This window comes from Eurytemora carolleeae, unplaced genomic scaffold (assembly GCF_000591075.1).
Source record: "Eurytemora carolleeae unplaced genomic scaffold, Eaff_2.0 scaffold433, whole genome shotgun sequence".
Classification (NCBI taxonomy): Eukaryota; Metazoa; Arthropoda; class Copepoda; order Calanoida; family Temoridae; genus Eurytemora; species Eurytemora carolleeae.
The window spans coordinates 184436-202120 of record NW_019396375.1 but is presented as its reverse complement, the minus strand read 5'-3'; the positions used below and the strand labels follow the sequence as shown (position 1 = coordinate 202120).

Here is a 17685-nt window from a genome sequence, read left to right as displayed (position 1 = left end):
ATAAAATAGTTCAAATGGACAAAAAAATAGTTCAAATGGACAAAAAATAGTTCAAATGAAACTCAAAATAGTTCAAATGGACATAAAAATAGTTTGAATAGACATATATTATATATTATTAATGCTGTTTTTTTTACCTCAAATCAGGGGCGTACGAGAGCGTTTGTGTAAGGGGGGCACATTTTGCGCACGTCAGCACGGAAAAAAATGTTGTGCCCCCCCCCTCTTAAATACCCCTTTTTTGAAAAAATATTGATACCTTTTTTAACTATGTAAACTATTCGATCATATACACACTTCCATATTACAAGTGTTAATAAATTATTTATGTAATTTTCTTAAGGGGGGGGGGGGCACAAAATCAGTCAATCCCTCTTAATACTGTGGTGTAAGCTTCAAGGGATGAAAAATATAGATGGAAACGTTTCTAAAATAATATCTATATTTTTTATAGGATTAATACATATTTTATAAAAATTATGATATCAAATATATATTTACACTGAAGGCAGTACTGATTAAAGCTTTTTTTAATGAAACTTGTTTAGTTAAGGGCAAAAGTAAGATTTTAAAGTATCTTTTTCTAAATACGATGTACTTATACTTAAATAGAATACATGCGTAATTTCAAGTGACCCTCCATTTATAGAGTGGCATGTCCGATGTACCTTTGAAACCTTCATTTCTCCATCGTAAATTTTTTTTTACCAAAGTCCACCCCCCTAGGAACTACGCCCCTGTCGGTCGTACGCCGTATGCCTTGAAGCCTTAACTATCCTTGCAGCATAAATGTCTTTTGATTGGTCATGAACTCCAGTTGCCCACAAGGAGCTGTAGAAAAATATTACATATTCTAGACTTTAATATCTCTGATATAGGCCTCTTTTTTTCAGCTATAGAAACTTTTTTAATGAAATTTCATCTGTTAGCAATTAGGCTCTGCATGCTAATCTTTCTTCTGTTAGCAATTAGTGCCTCATCATTTTTCCCACTTTACTACCCCAGTCGGAGCTAGTTCTGATAATTTAATCCACATTTGTTCCAATTTTCTTAGAACCCCTACACGAGGGGAGGAAGGCCAACCACAACAATTTCTCGTCCGAGCCACATTTTCCTCATTTTCTCGTCCGAGCCAACTCAAAATCCTCGTCCTTTCGATATTATTTTTTAAAGTGTCTAATCATACCAGATAAAACTATTTTTAAAGAATCGGGCCACGTTAAGGCATAAATGAAGTACAACATTTTTGCAAATCGGGAAAAAAATTTCAATTGAATTTAAGATTTCAAATTTAATGTCTTTAAAAATGTTCACCTTCTTTACACGCATTTTTGGATATTCCTGGTGTAAAATGCCGCAAATAATTTCGAGTTTATAGAACTTTTTTGTTAACAGGATTCCGCGGGGTTGGAATATGGTTTCGAGGGGTTCGAACAGGGTTCTGCTAACTACTTGGGTTCGAACAGGATATTAAGGGATTCATGACCGCATGGCCCCCCCTCACTATAGTGAAAACCACAGAATTTTTCCGGATGGTTCCATAGGGAAAATTATAGGCAGGGGTATGCCGAATATTTTGCTATATATTTTATATCGCGAAGGTTAGCCATTACGGAGACACTGGTTTGAAGATTCCAACATGATATAATCATTGCAATACTTCAGTCCATCCATATTGTATGCCCTATTTTATGTCAAATTAAGTATGAAGCTCTTCCGGGGGGGGGGGGAATAAAATGTTAAAAGATCAATATTATTAAGAATGAAATTTTAAAAAGTAAGACATTTCTCTTTAAATATAGTGAAATTAACATATATACCTAGTACATTGACGACAAGAAAATTTTAGAAATTATAAATTAGAATATAAACAAAGACAATATTTTTTCAAAGTTTTGCAGAGTAGCTTTTCTAAAGATTTTCTTTTTCCTCTGAGAGTAAAACAATTTTTTATGTTACTTAAAATAAATTCAGCTTTTTTTACAGATCTTTGTAGTTAATGTAAAATGAATGACTATAATGAAGGATATAAAACAAGGTGAAAGCTGAAAGGTAGGAAATGAAGTCTTTATTTGATGGAGTTTGTAAATGCCAGAAACCCAACCCAACCCAACCCAACTAAAACCAATAATTTGATATACGTCATGATATTTTTCTAGGAGGGGTAAAAACAAATTCGTATTTTAAAAAGGTTTTTATGAAAGATAATTACAAAATTGTACATTTTTAAATAGTATTACAGTGTTCCAATTTTTCCCACTTTGGGCCCCGGGAACCTCCTCCCTGGACCCCTAAAAACCCGAAGTGCGAAACAGCACCCCAGCATTTATTTTTGACATTTTCAAAATAATTGATATTAGAAATAGTCGTACAGCAGAGAACTTGTAAATGGTATATATTTCTCTTTTTATATAAGACTGGAATATATAGGTTTTCTTGACGATTATAGAAATTAGTGAGATTTAGAGAAACAAATATGACATTGACAGCTAGTCTTAAAGGCGGTATAGGCTGATATCGAATTGAATTAGAATCGATCGCTACTTAAAATTTACTTTAATAATTTATTTAATTTACATTACAACCTATAATAAATGTCGAATTTAATTCAATATAAAGTTGATATTTAATAATATTTGTTTCAATAAACATGGGAATTGTGAGACGACATGAAAGTCGTCTTTGATTTCTGATATTTAATGCATGGCAAAGAAAGTAAAAAAAGACTGCACGTCTGACAAGCTTTTCAGAAAGTGGCCAACCTTTCTTGTGACTTAAAAATTAACGGAGATACTAAATATTGAGACAATTTTGATTTACTAAATAAATTGAAATATGTACAAATTTCGCAATATTTTGAAGATACGAAAATGGTAGACCACATTTTGAAAATCTCCAGAGCTGGAATACTACAATAAGACGATATAAAAGCCGTCACTGATTTCCGATGTTTATTGGGACACCCTGTATTTGATGCACTTAAAATAAAGATTTTACGGCCGATAGGCGTCTCTGCCAAGTGAAATCCCTTAAATATTGATTATGTTCTTGTATGTATTGCATATTGAAAATGTTTCTATTACAGAAACTGTTTACCTTATTGATGTTTAAATGATTAAATTAACAAATTTAATTTGTTAATAGAAAAGTATGCATTTATTAGGCACAGATTGCAGAGAAATTAGACGAGAAAAAATGAATGAACTTTAAAAGAAAGAGTATCAAATAGTTCAGACCCAACTGCAGTTTCACATCCTTATCAAGTCAGGCACAAAGGAGTTGAGATTTTGCCACAAACTATGATTTTCTAATCTCTATATCTTTGTAACCCAATGTCGTAGATCTTAGATATTTCAAACTATTAATACTTAAAGATAAAATAATCTAAGTTTGAAATATCAAAGGTTTGCACCATCAGGTTGCAAAGATATTGGGATTAGAAGATTTGAGTTTGTGGCAAAAACTCAATTCCTTTGGACCCGACCTGTTTTGTCGTTCAAGGACGTTTAGTGATTACAAACAGCAACAGGCAAATATTTATTGAAACTATTGTTCATTTCATTACAAAATAATCAAATCAAATGAATATTATCGGACGGAGTTTAATCAAACAACATAAAAATTTGCAGGAACAACTAGTAATATAAATGTACAGCCATATTAGAAAGTGCCGGATTTTATTTTTTTTCCAAAATAATTTCACCATTTGAGAATTTTCTCGCAATTTTTGTTAATTTAGCAGTAAACTGGTAATTGTCTTCACTTTGATATCACGTGTCCTTTCAACTTCTAATTACCTCGATTTTCATCTTACTTCAACTATGTACCGAACAATGATGTTTTTTAAATAATACATATTTAGCAGGATATCAAGATTTTATAGCAAGTCTTTTTGGAAAAAAAATAATATCCAATTAAATATTAAATGAAATTTCACTTCTCATTGTCACATTTGGCATAGGTTTGACTTAATATAAGTTACACTTAACTTCAGTTTAATTTCTCATGGGGTTCACTTATCAAAAGTTTCATTTCTTTTAGAAAAAGTTACAAATAAGTGCAACTTATGAGAAGCGAACCCTATGCGAATAGTGACTATGATAAATAAAACGAGAAATGTGAAATGAGAAATGTAACAATTATAAGAAATGAACTACTGAAAAGTGTTTTGTCAGTAATGAAATTATGAGAACTGAATTTATGACAAATGTAACTGAGCCATGTTATGAAGTGACATAAAACAAGTACAAATATTAAGATTAGTTTAACTTAACAATCTGCTCTATGGTTTAATATTTCTTTCATTGTAGAAATGTTAAGTTTAAACTTAACATTTGAGTATTATTTTCTAATCATACATCTGATCAATCTGAAATATAACATAAGTATTTAACAAGGATATTAACTAAAACTACTTCTTATTAGAATAAACTGCTGTTAAGCTTTGAATATAATCGTAATAACAAATATAATTAAACCTTTTCAATATTTAAAAAATTAAGGAAGTATGTATTTCTTCAGGCACCCTGATTACTAGTAATACGGTAAACCAAATTCAAAAGTATATGTGGGGGGAGATAAAGCTTAAATAATTAAGAAAATTTATTTTTTTCCTCTAAAAACCATTCTAACCGAAAGTATTTTAATGTCAAGAGCGTACGTTACCAAAAATCGGTAATTGCGTGATTAGCCCCAACAATAACTAAATTTAATATTATGCCTTCCAAAAACAAATTCTTATTTTACAAAAAAAATTTAAATGCAACGTATTTAGAATAAATATTTAAATCATTTTTAATATAATCTTCGCATAAGTGAAGAAAGTTAAGTACAAGTAGATATTTACATTTTATTTTAACCACAAGTAACGAGAGAGATAATGTACAATAAAATAGATTGGGGTAGAATAGTATCGGCTACTAGTTCTTAATATTAGTCGTTTAATCAAAATCTAAACTTTAATAAGTATATTATGGTTTTAAGGTTTAGGTGGTTGGAGCTAATTTAAAACTTGTATAATTTATTAATTATTCAGTTAACTTTTAATAGCAATTTATGTGATTCTACAATCTACATTTAATTAGCATTTCAATTATCTTTAGTCTAATTATTTTGAGTAAAGCTGAAATGTTAAAATATTTTTACATCAAACAAAAATTTCTGATTCATAGCTCGGGAACTTTTTACTTTATACGTAGTTTAGTGTAGACTTATATACTATGATTTATACTTAGCATAGTTTCATCATTACAGTCTAAAACCCAAAACGTAATTTTAAGTGACTTGCTATACATAGGGTACCATTAAAGATTTACAACGGTACTAAAACTTACTGTCGTCTGTCACGGATATTAAAAGTATAGTGTTACAATAACTACGCCATAGTGTATCAGATATAGATTTCAGCGGTAATGTTTTTACTTATTTGTGGACCTTTTTTTGAAATTTGGATTAATAAGGTTGACAACTTTGCATTGGCATTATTTTCTTATTCTTAAATTTTAAATCTTTATGCTGGAGGATTCTCGTATCAGAACTAGAATTAGAGCTTGAAGAAACTAAATCTGCAAAATCGTTAAAAAAGTCGCTAAGATCTTTTCAGATAGTTATGCAAGTTATATCTGTGTATCATGTGGATAAACTTTGTCATTATTATCTTCTTCACCCTGAAGTTCATAAATATAATTTTAATAACATATGTTACCCTGTGTTCCAACCCTACCGCTGAGTACCCTCCCTTTTCCTTATACTCCCTCACATAGTAAATGGTGATTTTTATTTGTATTATCTCGTGCTTACTACTTCTACTTCTACTTGAATAAAAATATGAATGAATGAATAAATCAGCTCTCATAAAAACAAAAACACCTAATTTAAATGTAATTATTTAGAATATTAGTCTTGTCAATTCTTAAATGGCTACAGCATCGTAATCTTTTCTCGGGGTATTCGAGGTTAAAGATCGAGTTCAATGACCTCTGATACAAAATTTTCTTCAAACTCTTTTTTTTATGTGATTTGTTAGGGAAAAAAAACTGCCAGCTTATGCAAAATCTAACGTAAAAAAGTTTTATATCGCCCCCCCCCTTTCCCGGCCTAAAATAAATTAAATTTAACAAGTTCTGACCCTTATTATTTCAATGAGTTTTCAATGTTATGTAATTAAAATGCTAATGGAAAAATACTTAAAATTGTTGCATCTTCTTTCTGTGGTTAAATGTAGTATTAGCGTAAAACATCCTCATATAGTTAAATCAGAAGTATTCGATTATAACTGAATAATATCCGTGTTTATCTTGACCAAAGCTGAAGCCATATATCACGTGACCCCCGGTGCAGGACTAGGCTCTCGAGGTGAAAGTCCTGTTTTTTGTCTACGGTATTGTTTAAAACTAGACTGTATCTTTCTTGCGGCCCACTCGTCTATTTCCGGGTCTCTATATGGATCTGAAAATAAAAGTTTAACGCTTTAAGGAGGGGGCGATAGGGTTTCCGTACACTTTGCTGTGACGTTTTTGGACTGCTGAAGAACTAGTGTTTGCGTAACAACAATAACAAAGGCAGCAGATCTAATGTAAACAAACATGAGTTAGTATACGGTGAATCTTTATCTAACGCCAGAGATGCGCCAGATGTCTGTTTATCATTTGTGTTATTGTTTACTATCTTTATTATTGTTGTTACGCAAAAACTAGTTATTCAGCAGTCCAAAAACGTGACAGCAAAGTGTACGGAAAGCCTATCGCCCCCTCCTTCTATTCAATATCTCCTTGAGTATATCTATGTACGTACAGCCTTACAGACAGAAAAACTGGACAATACGGTTTATTAATCATCCTCTAACGAGGCTCCCCCTACTTTTCAACTATTTTATACAACCCCCTTCAAAGTGACCCCCAATTTAACTGTTACAGGTAATATTCCTCATAAAAATAATCAATCTATCTAGCTTTCTATCTATCTATGTATCTTTTCGTTTACTTACAGGTTGAAGATTTATTTTTGTCCAGAATTTGAACCTTGTTGTGCAGATTTACTCGGATACAACACGGGTTTACCAGCATTGGTTCTCCATCCACCTTGACACATTATTTATNTCTCAGACTATAAGACGAAAATGTTGTGGCTTGGAAGACCGAATAGTTGTGGCTTCTGGCTGTCGAAAAACAAAAAAGCCAATATGTGATATGGAAGGGGGGAAAGTTGTGGCTCATGGCCTTTCCCGCCCGGTACATTTGAAAACGGATTACCTGCATTGGAACTGCCCTTGTGGTACTCAGCTCTACTTCACTTGCTTGGCAGACGAATACACCAGAACCACCGATATGCAAGAGGGCAAGGTCAATATTGTCAAGAGCAATCACTTCAATAAGTCCATCATTAGGAGAAGCATTGTAACCAGCCTTTTGTTTCCAGGGCCTAGTGCCTCCAGAATAGTTCTTAATATTTAAAAAGAGTATAGAATGAGCACCGTAATCTTTGAGCTTTTTGGTTATATCAACTTTCCTTCCGTCTTGTAAGGTACATCGGACAGTTACGTGTTCCATTAAATATTTCCATTTTTGAATGAGCAAATCCTTTCCACCCTCCAACCCGTAGAAGAGAAGGTTTCTAGTTCTTGAGGTAAACTTATCCTGGTTGGCGTTTCTAGCATTATGGAACTGGAGAGCTATGTGCGCGTCTATACCTAAGGAAAAGTAGTTGTTGAAGACACAGTTCTGCTTAGGAATCTGGTCAATAGCTCGATCGTGCTTCTCTCCTTCATTTCCTTGAAAATCAAGTTTCCAGCGATCTAATTCAACAACCTCAGCCTCGGTTACGTCATAGAGAACCTTTCTAACAGGTTTATCTTTATACCTTCCTCCCCAGTAGAATGATCTGGAGAGGTCATTTCCAGTTCCCATCGGAATGATAGCTAATGGTGGAGGTCGATACTTGAACTGAATTTGCTCTAACTCCGAAAGAACCCAACCAACAGTTCCATCTCCACCGCATACTAAATTCAATATTGGTAATTAAATGTAGTTCGAGTAGTTCATAGTCGTGATTTTAGAAAAACGATATAATACTATTTCTATATAAGCATGACTTTAAAATAAAATTAACTTCGGTACTGTACACACTTTCAAGCTTTATGAAAAGGATTGTTAATTTGTCAATTTTGAAGTAAAAGCATAAAAGCTCGTGAACGACTTATTTACTATGTAAAGATGTTATACTTCAAGGAAACATTTTTCTATTTCAAAAAGCATGGGCATTACAATATTTTAAGAAAATGTATATTGTTGGGAAAGTGAAAAGTTTGTGTTATCGTAAACGCTTGGAAAGACAAATCATTGATTCGTTTAATTCTCTAATTTATAAAATATGGTATGAATTAAAATTTTGCATTTATATTAAACTTTAATATTCTTCGTGAAAATGAATTCCTTGGGCTCATATCGGTTACATAACACAAGTGTGTAAGAACTTTTGGAAAGTATTAAGAAGCAATCACCCCTTTATTTTTATTTATTCTCCTTGATAGCTACACTAAAGAGATATATTAAGTAAAGCAAATATACAAATAGATAAAAAAGATTAATGGTTTATCTTTACACGGTAAATATGTATAATATTAACATATGTAAAGAGACTGGTATATAGAAAGCCTAGATTATAGTAAATTAAGTTTGCTTTGGGGCAACAATCATAAGAAAGTAAGTAATACAACGCATACAGGGGGGATACAGATTACAGAAATGTTTCCAGAGGTGCTTACATTTTTTGATGTTCCAGGGGGTGGAGCTCAGCTCCTGAAAATCTTTAAATCTCCTGAAAATCTTTGTCTTTACTTCTCCAGAGGGGGGGGGGATTGATGTCCATAGCCCCCCCCCCATGTATGCGCCTCTGGACGTAGTGTGAACCATGTTAACAAAGATATTGAAATTTTAAATTCCTCAGACAGATTGTTATTGATGGGGTATAATTTTAGTGGAAAGTGCAATTAAATCTGAAATTTGTTTTAATGGTACCCTTCTATTTGTAAATAAAATTCTGCGCTGATTTTTGCTCTTTTTCGATTATTACTTCATTTTTTATTCATATTTGGACTTTCTTGGTTTAAAGACCAAAATGCAATAAACTTTAACAAAAATGCAATTAAGATTTATGATAAAAAGAAAATGAAAAATAACGTTTAACAAAAGTTTAACATACTTTTGTCACTTACATCACAATTGACAAAAAAATCAGATCATACCAACTAAAGTTAGTGAATTCTGGAATACAACCCAGTTTCAAAAATACCCATATATTGAATATCTGCTTAAAATTTTTATTTTCTGTTTCTTTTTACATTTTTTATCATTACAACCCGTTTTTGTAAAAATCGAATTTTTAAAACATGCCAATTAGAATTTCAAGAAGAATACAATTTTGTATCTGTAAATAGATTTCTGAAAAATGTCACAAACTTTCACACCCCTCACATGTGATTTTGCCAGGCTACATTTAAAACGTGCTAGTCGACTCTACACTGTATAGCCTGACTGAACAGTACGACTGAATGCATTTACAGTATAAGTGTTGTAACGACACGGATCATGTAACTTTTAGACGGGGGTGCCCTACTATCGATGGTTTCGTTGGTGTCGCTGTAATGGTGCCAAAAACTATAATGTGTTTCAAATCTATTATCTAGGTTTCAATGCAGAAATCATAATAAGCTTAATTTTTAAGAAAGAATCATATGGTTAAATCTATCGGATTGATGAAAGTAAAACTATCATGATTTATCAATGAATTAGGAAATAAATGACCCTCTGAGGGAAAACAAAATAAAAATTATATTTCCACATTTAAAAAAAAATTCCTCCGGAGAAAAGGCTGATTTGATCAAATTACTAGTTTTGTTAAAGCACCAATTAAAGCATCTGCTGAAAAGTAAATAGTTACAGTAAACTTTCAAGTTAGAACTTTTATAGTTATAGAAATGTTTTCGTTGCCCACCACATACAAACTAAATTATAAATGTCTTTAGTATATCTTTAAGTTTCCAAAAGTATGATGGATTAACTTGAATAGTGTTGTACTGTGTGAAATCTATATAATAAAGCTCTTCGCTCAAATATATATACAGGGTGGCCAAAACTTTTTTGAACAAATCCGTACAAAAATCCGTACATTTTCAGATGAAATCCGTACAATCCGTACAATTTTCGAAAAAAATCCGTACAATCCGTACAATTTTNCTCAGGGTAGGGAAATCTTGAAGCCTTGAGCCCGGGCCTAGTTAAATTGATCCTATCCCATTTGAACTACTCCCGTTTGAACTATTGTTCATTTGAACTAAATTGTTCATTTGAACTACTGCACGTGGTACCACGTGAATAGTTGAAATGAACAATAGTTCAAACGAGTTTATTTAATGCTCATTTGAACTATTTTCAGTTCATTTGAATTATTGTTTATTTGAACTATTAATATTATATATGAAAAAAAGAATAGTTCAAATGAACATAAAAATAGTTCAAATGGACATAAAAATAGTTGAAATGAACAAAACAATAGTTCAAATGGACATATAGATAGTTCAAATGGACATATAGATAGTTCAAATGAACATAAAAATAGTTCAAATGTGCAAAAAATAGTTCAAATGGACAAAATATAGTTCAAATGAGAAAAAAATAGTTCAAATGAACGAAAAAATAGTTCAAATGAACAAAAAATAGTTCAAATTAACAAAAAAATAGTTCAAATGGACAAACAAATAGTTCAAATGGACATAATAATAGTTCAAATGAACATAAAAATAGTTCAAATGGACATACAAATAGTTCAAATTGAAATAAAAATAGTTCAAATGGACAGAAAATAGTTCAAAATGGACATAAAAATAGTTGAAATGAACTAAAAATAGTTCAAATAGACATAAAAATAGAACCTATCAATTTTGTACATGACTGCATTTTTTTCCCCAGCAAATTAGTATTGGTAATGTGGCCGCAGCGCTCGTCCCAGACATGTGGCCGCAGAGCTCGGCCCCCTAGTCTGTCCTAGCCGCAGCGCTCGGCCCAAATATGAGCTTAACCTAACCTAACCCTAAATAAACACTAATTTTATTAAAAATATTTGAATTATAGAGGTCTTTCCTGGCCGCAGCGCTCGGCCCAGAAATGAGCTTAACCTAACCTAACTCTAAAATAATAATAAATAAATATTAATAAATTTGATGAAAAAAATGGTCATGTACGAAAAAATGGAACTCTGTTTGATTGTACATAATCCACTGACATATGCAGTTTCCTCAGTAATTATTCAGGTTGTCCCAAAATTATAAATAGACACTAAGAGGGCCAAAACATCACAATAATGGTTGTTTCTAATATCTTTTGAAAAGTCTCAAAAGAGGTGGTATTTCTTTGGACATTTTTTAAACTAACACACTTTTCTTGAAAAATAAGGTTTTTACGTTAAAAATGGGTTTAAAATTAGACAAACATTCAATCAAAATACGTTGACTGCAATCATTAAAAAATTTCCCCTTGTAATCTCTTATATTTTAATAATAAGAATTACTTTTTAATAAACTGTCCTCCTTACAACATAGCTGCGTAAATCAATATTTCATGTACTACTCACAGGCAGTTGCCTAAAGGAGTTACGCGCACTTACCTCGTTAAATTAGAAGAAAGCGAGAGATTAGTATATATTTTAGGGTTAGGTTAGATCAAGACACTTTCTGGGCCGAGCGCTGCGGCTAGGATAAGCTAGGGGCCGAGTGCCATCCTCTGAAATCTAAGGAATTGTACATTGACAGGATTATGTTGTACAGTACAAATAAAGAGGAAGTTGAGAACTTTTTTCAAAAGATATTTTATCAATATTACGTGATTGTTTAATATCAAAAAGAAATTCTTTATTGCGACGGTTTTAATACCAGTTTCAGTACATTTGTACGGACTTTGTTTATTGTTTCACTGCTTCTTCCCCTTTTCCATTTCTTGGCCAATTTTTACGGTCCGGTACATATGTCAAATTAAAAATGAGTTAATAGCGCGATGTTCGCGCATTATTAACAGATAGACACTTTCGCCAGACAATCTGTTTTGAGTTATTCAAAAATTTTAAAGGGGATATTTTGGCCCTCAATCAAAAAACTTAAAACCCTCAACTACTGCTAAGGAAAATAAAAATTTCAAAAAGTACAGAGCTGAAAACTATAGAATGGTGGATATCAAGATATCCTGGTTTTAGTAAACCCAAGATTATTTTAAAACGCATTCGATATCCAAGAGAGAAGTTAAAAAATTAACCAATCAGCGTGTCATTTTAAGTGTACTCTTTAACTTTTGAACTAAACATTGATTGAGCGAACGTAAGTTTTGGATTAATGTTTATAAAGACTAACGTTCCAAATGACAATAGTCCTAAAATATGTTTTAAATAATTTCAAACCAACATGATAAAATCTATATTTGTTTAAATGCTCAAAAAGCCGGCTTGTAAACAGTTGAATTTTATTCAATCGGATATTAGTCCAATCGATTGTATCTGAAATTGTTATCAAACGTAACTTTTATACAGAAATATCCAAAAAGAGGATTAAGAAGAAAATCAAAAGTGTATACATTGGATAATCAGATTAAGCGATCGTGATAAGGATATCTCATTCTAAAGTTTTCAGCACAGCTGCCAAAGAGTTACCACCTCCTTTTGCGCAAATTGTCAAACCATGAAAGACTTCTTACTCCAAGACACTTCGAGTTAGAATTTATTTTTCTTTTCAATCTTTAATCAACTGCAGTAAACAAGCTGTGTTACTAAAAAGGATAAACAAAGACCGAAATATCAATATATAATAAAGCTCAAAGAGCTTTGTAATATAAAGAGTACGCATTGGGATTTATACGCAAAACCAGACGCCTCCATTGGGTTCAATAAGAAGCCATAGAATGTCGTCTTTTCTATAATTTAAAAAGATTTTAGGACTTTTTAAACATTTCCATCACCAAAAGCTTGCTTTTTTTTTACGTAAATTGGCGTTAGAAATGCATAACTAATTAGTATCTTTTTAGATAAATTTAATCTTAAAACAGATAGCAATATAATTGGTTAAAAAAAATTACTTAAAACCTAGGTTTTTTCGGGCCTTGCTCACGTTACTGGCCTGAAATTCTGCTTTAGACTCTAACAAAACTATACTTAATACTAACAAATTTTGGTTTAAAAATGTGGTATTTTTCATACAAATAAAATGCGTAACAAAATCACAATTTTAGCTTTGTTTTAGCAAGAGAGCATCCTTTCCTATAACTGATTAAAACAAATTTAGAAGTTTATAACCGTGTTGTTATTTTTCCACCATTTTTAGCACCTACAATGATTAAATTATTTGATAACTTGAGTTTTAATGTTGATAGTTTGAATTTAAAACCAATACTGCAGCCAGTGACGTCATATAAAAGTGTACAGAGCGTACACACTATTCGGATACATTCCTAATGCCCTATCTTCTACTATTCTAACGTCTTCGCTCATATATAAATATTTATTTGCTATATGTGTTAGCTGTAGCTGGCCAAACGGCTGGACCAAATTGGCTTATTTTTTTGAGGGAATCCATGGGTACCCTGGGGTAACATAGGCTAAACCGTTTTTTAAATTCCACAGGCATTGCCGGGCACTTCAGCAAGTATTAAACGTAAAATCAGTATCCGGATTTGGATATTACATCAACACCATATTTGAAAAAGGAATTTTATTAATATTTTTTTACCTAATATTCTCAGATCTGCGGTATCTTTGTATTTGTGCAGGATAGGTCCAGGCCCAACAACTCCTCCGTCATCAGTCCCTTCAGTAATATTTATAACCTCTCCTGGGACCTCTGAGCTTCCGACAACCTCTGAAAATCTGTTTAGAAGATGGGGACCGTCCTGACCGCCAGACCTAATCAAACCAAACCATCAACCAATATTAACAAGGCGGGGTTTTGGGCGAGTTTGGGCTCATGGGTCTAGGTGAACATTAAACAGGCCAGAAAATGATTGAACAAAATTTGCGGCCCCCTAGTTATAGCTCTAAAAGTTTTGTTTCGTTATCATTACACCCATAGATTTGTCTAGTAAAAAAGAATCATCCGAAATTTGATGAAACATTTGATTATCATTTACCAACTCAATTTTAAATCCTCCGTCATACTACTGATTAGTTATGTCATTAAACAGGCGAGTTAACGAAAAATTACTAATTAACCTGGGAGTTTTCACGTGGATTAATAATTTGAGGGGAAACCCACTTAGCCTCTCGTATTAAAAGGGGGGATCGGGGCATACGTCGGATTACTCTCCGGAAAATTTAAACGGTGGTTAAACATATTTTTACATTGTCGTTGGACGCTGATTTTTTGCATGTGAACTCACTAATATGTATTGTAAATGCAAAATGAAAAATCAAATAGATCGGAGCAAATGTGTGTGTGCACAGCTAAAATTTTCCGGAGAACATAATACTCAAAAAGCTTTAAGAAAATGTTATTTGATTATCCTTCATTAATCTCCTGTTGAAGATACAGGGTTACCCTACTAACCCAAAAACTTAAAAATACGTATGACATACGTATATATATATGTATTTTTAGGTTTAGGAATATGTAAAAATATATATTTTCCATAAGTATGACATATTTTCGTAACCATTTCTTAGGTAAAAATACGTATTTGACAAACGTAAAAATGTGTATGTAAAAAACCTAAAAATTCATTGAATCAGGATTTTTTAGGTTTTTCCTATACGTAGATTTAGGTTTGAAAAAATCCTAACATTTTTTAATTTTGGGAATTTATAGGTTTTACCTATACGTAAAAATACGTATTTAATATCTGTAAAAATACGTATATGAATAACTTAAAAATGCGTATGTAAAAACCTAAAAAATCTAATGAATCAGGAATTTATAGGTTTTACCTATACGTAAAAATAATCAGTATTTAATATCTGTAAAACTACGTATATGACATACGTAAAAATGCGTATGTGAAAAACCTAAAAAATCCAATGAATCAGGAATTTTTAGGTTTTTCCTATACGTATATTTAGGTTAGAAAAAATCCTAACATTTCTTAATTTTTGGAATTTTTAGGTTTCACCATACGTAAAAATACGTATTTTTCGAGTTCTAAAACCAAAATGTCAAGATGTGGACTAAAATTTTGCAATTGCACTTCTAACCTACTAGCACTTGGATAACTTGGATATAACTGCTTTTTAACTGCTGTAGGTCCGTTAAAACAAAGGTCATTTGCACCTTAATTAAAAAAAAATTCTATTGATCTGACCTCTGTAGTTTACACTTTTTGTATTGGTCAGATGTACACTTTTTGCAGGTCGAATGTACACTTTTGTAGGTCGAATGTACTATTTTTTAGTTCGGATGGTCACCAATTGTATAGGTCGGATGTTCACTTTTTGCAGGTCGGATGTACTCATTTAAGTAAGTCGGATGTATACATTTTGTAGGTATAGTAAAGTAAACAGGGTAGTCTAGTTTGGAAGCATTGCAGGAGACTAGTAAATTAATTATAACAGAATTCGAAAAATTAGCTACAGNAAATTGTCTAAATCTGAACGAAATTCTTCATATCTCGGGCAATATTGAAAGCACAAAAAAGGCAGACCACATTTTGGAAATGGCAGGACAAGGGAAATTTTGTGATTATTATCTCTAGAAATTTACTTCTAAAATTAGGTTGACAAAATAAACGCAGCAAATTATATCAAAAATCAAGACGACATTCAAGTCGTCCTGCATACTGTCATGTTTCGTGGGACACCCTGTAGGTCCAGTTAACAATTCATCACAAAATAGTTTACATGACCAACAAATATTTCACATATGGACATAAAAATGATTTAAATGACCAAGAATAGTTCAAATGATGCATTTAATCGTTCAAATGAGAAAAAGTAGTTCAAATGAGCAAAACAATCAATTGCTTTCAAATTTATCAAAACTATAAGTTTTCAAATGAGCACAAAATTAGTTCAAATGAACCAAAAAATAGTTTGAATGAGCAAAAAAATTGTTTAATTGAGCAAAAATAGTTCAAATCATTTTTTAGCTTTTTTGAACTATATATATTTTGTTCATTTGATCTATTTTTTGCTCATTTGAACTATGTTTTTTTGCTCATTTTCGAACTATTATTTGGCTCATTTGAAATATTTTTGCCTCATTTGAACTATTTTTTGGCTCATTTTAACTATTGTTTTGCTCATTTGAACTATTATTTTGGCTCATTTGAATTGTTAATTGGGTATACAATTTTTGGATCATTGGAACTTTTTTGACTCATTTAATTAAACTGTTTTCTTTTGCTTATTCAAACTATTTATTTGCTCATTTGAACTATTTCTTTGCTCATTTGAACTATTTATTGGCTCTTTTGAACCAAGATTTGAACTATGTATTTGCTCATATAAATTATTGTTTTGCTAATTTGAACTTATATAAATGCTCATTTGAACTATTTTAATTGCTCATTTGGACTATGTTTTTTGCTCATTTGAGCTATTGTATGGCTCATTTGAACTATTTTTTGGCTCATACTATGTTTTGCTCATTTAATTTTTTTTTGCTCATTTAAGCTATTTTTTTGCTCATTTGAACTATTTCTTAGCTTATTTGAACTATTTTTTTGCTCAATTGAACTATTTTTTGACTCATTTGAACTGTTTTGTTTGCTCATTTAATTTATATATTTTTCGGCTCAATTGAGCTATATTATTAATAGTTCCACCTCCCCTTTCTCCTTTCCCTTCCCACTTTCCATTTTCCCCTTTTCACTTTCCCCTGTCTCTTCTCTCTTTCCCTCCCTCTTTTCTTTTCCCCTCCCTCATTTCTTCTTTTCTTTCTTCTTTACCTTCCCCTTTTCGTTCTTTTTTTCCCGTTTTCTTCCCCCTTCCTATGGTCCGTTTCCCTTCACGTTCCTCTTCCCCTTACCTTTCTCTTTTCCCTTCCCACTGTCCATTTCCCTTTAAAAATCATTAAAGTTTTGAACGTTGAGAGTTAGAAATAAGGATCCCCATATTGCTTCCGAGGTCTGCATTGGAAGCAATATGGGGATTCACCGTAACGCAATGCTGCAAATCTTTTGATTTTAATAATTTATTTTAGTTAAGTATACAATATTTTTGAATATTTATATGATATCAGATGAAAATACAATCTTTAAGAAACCTAGATATGAGTTATACAATCTATAGCAAACCTAAATATGATCAATGCAATCTATAAGAAACCTAGATTTGAGCAAAACAATCTATAAGAGACTTAGATATGAACTATAAAATCTATAAGAGACTTAGATATGAACTATACAATCTATAAGAAACCTAGATATAAGCTATATAATTTATAAGAAACCTAGATATGAGCTTTAAAATCTATACGAAACCTAGAAATGAGCCATACAACCTATAAGAAACCTAGATATGAAAAATTCATTTATGATAAACCTATAATCTGTAAGAAACCTAGATATGAGCAATATAATCTATGAGAAACCTTGATATGAGGTTCATGAGCTGGGGATCAAAATTAAATCCAGATTCTGTTTAGATTATGTAACTTGATATTCATTCTATTCTCTACTGTCAACTATCCCCCCCCTTCCCCATACAACATACCACAAACACCCC

General features: G+C 31.8%; 1 protein-coding gene across 1 annotated transcript; it reads right to left on the bottom strand.

The window, feature by feature from the left end:
• Positions 1–5333: 5333 nt before the first annotated feature.
• On the bottom strand, positions 5334–13935 carry LOC111701998 (diacylglycerol kinase zeta; the record flags this gene model as incomplete). The annotated part of the gene is given in 4 exon segments (XM_023473515.1): positions 5334–6447; positions 6986–7079; positions 7251–7996; positions 13763–13935. Coding segments are annotated over 4 exon segments (1141 nt in total), but the record flags the coding sequence as incomplete, so codon positions are not given.
• Positions 13936–17685: the final 3750 nt, after the last annotated feature.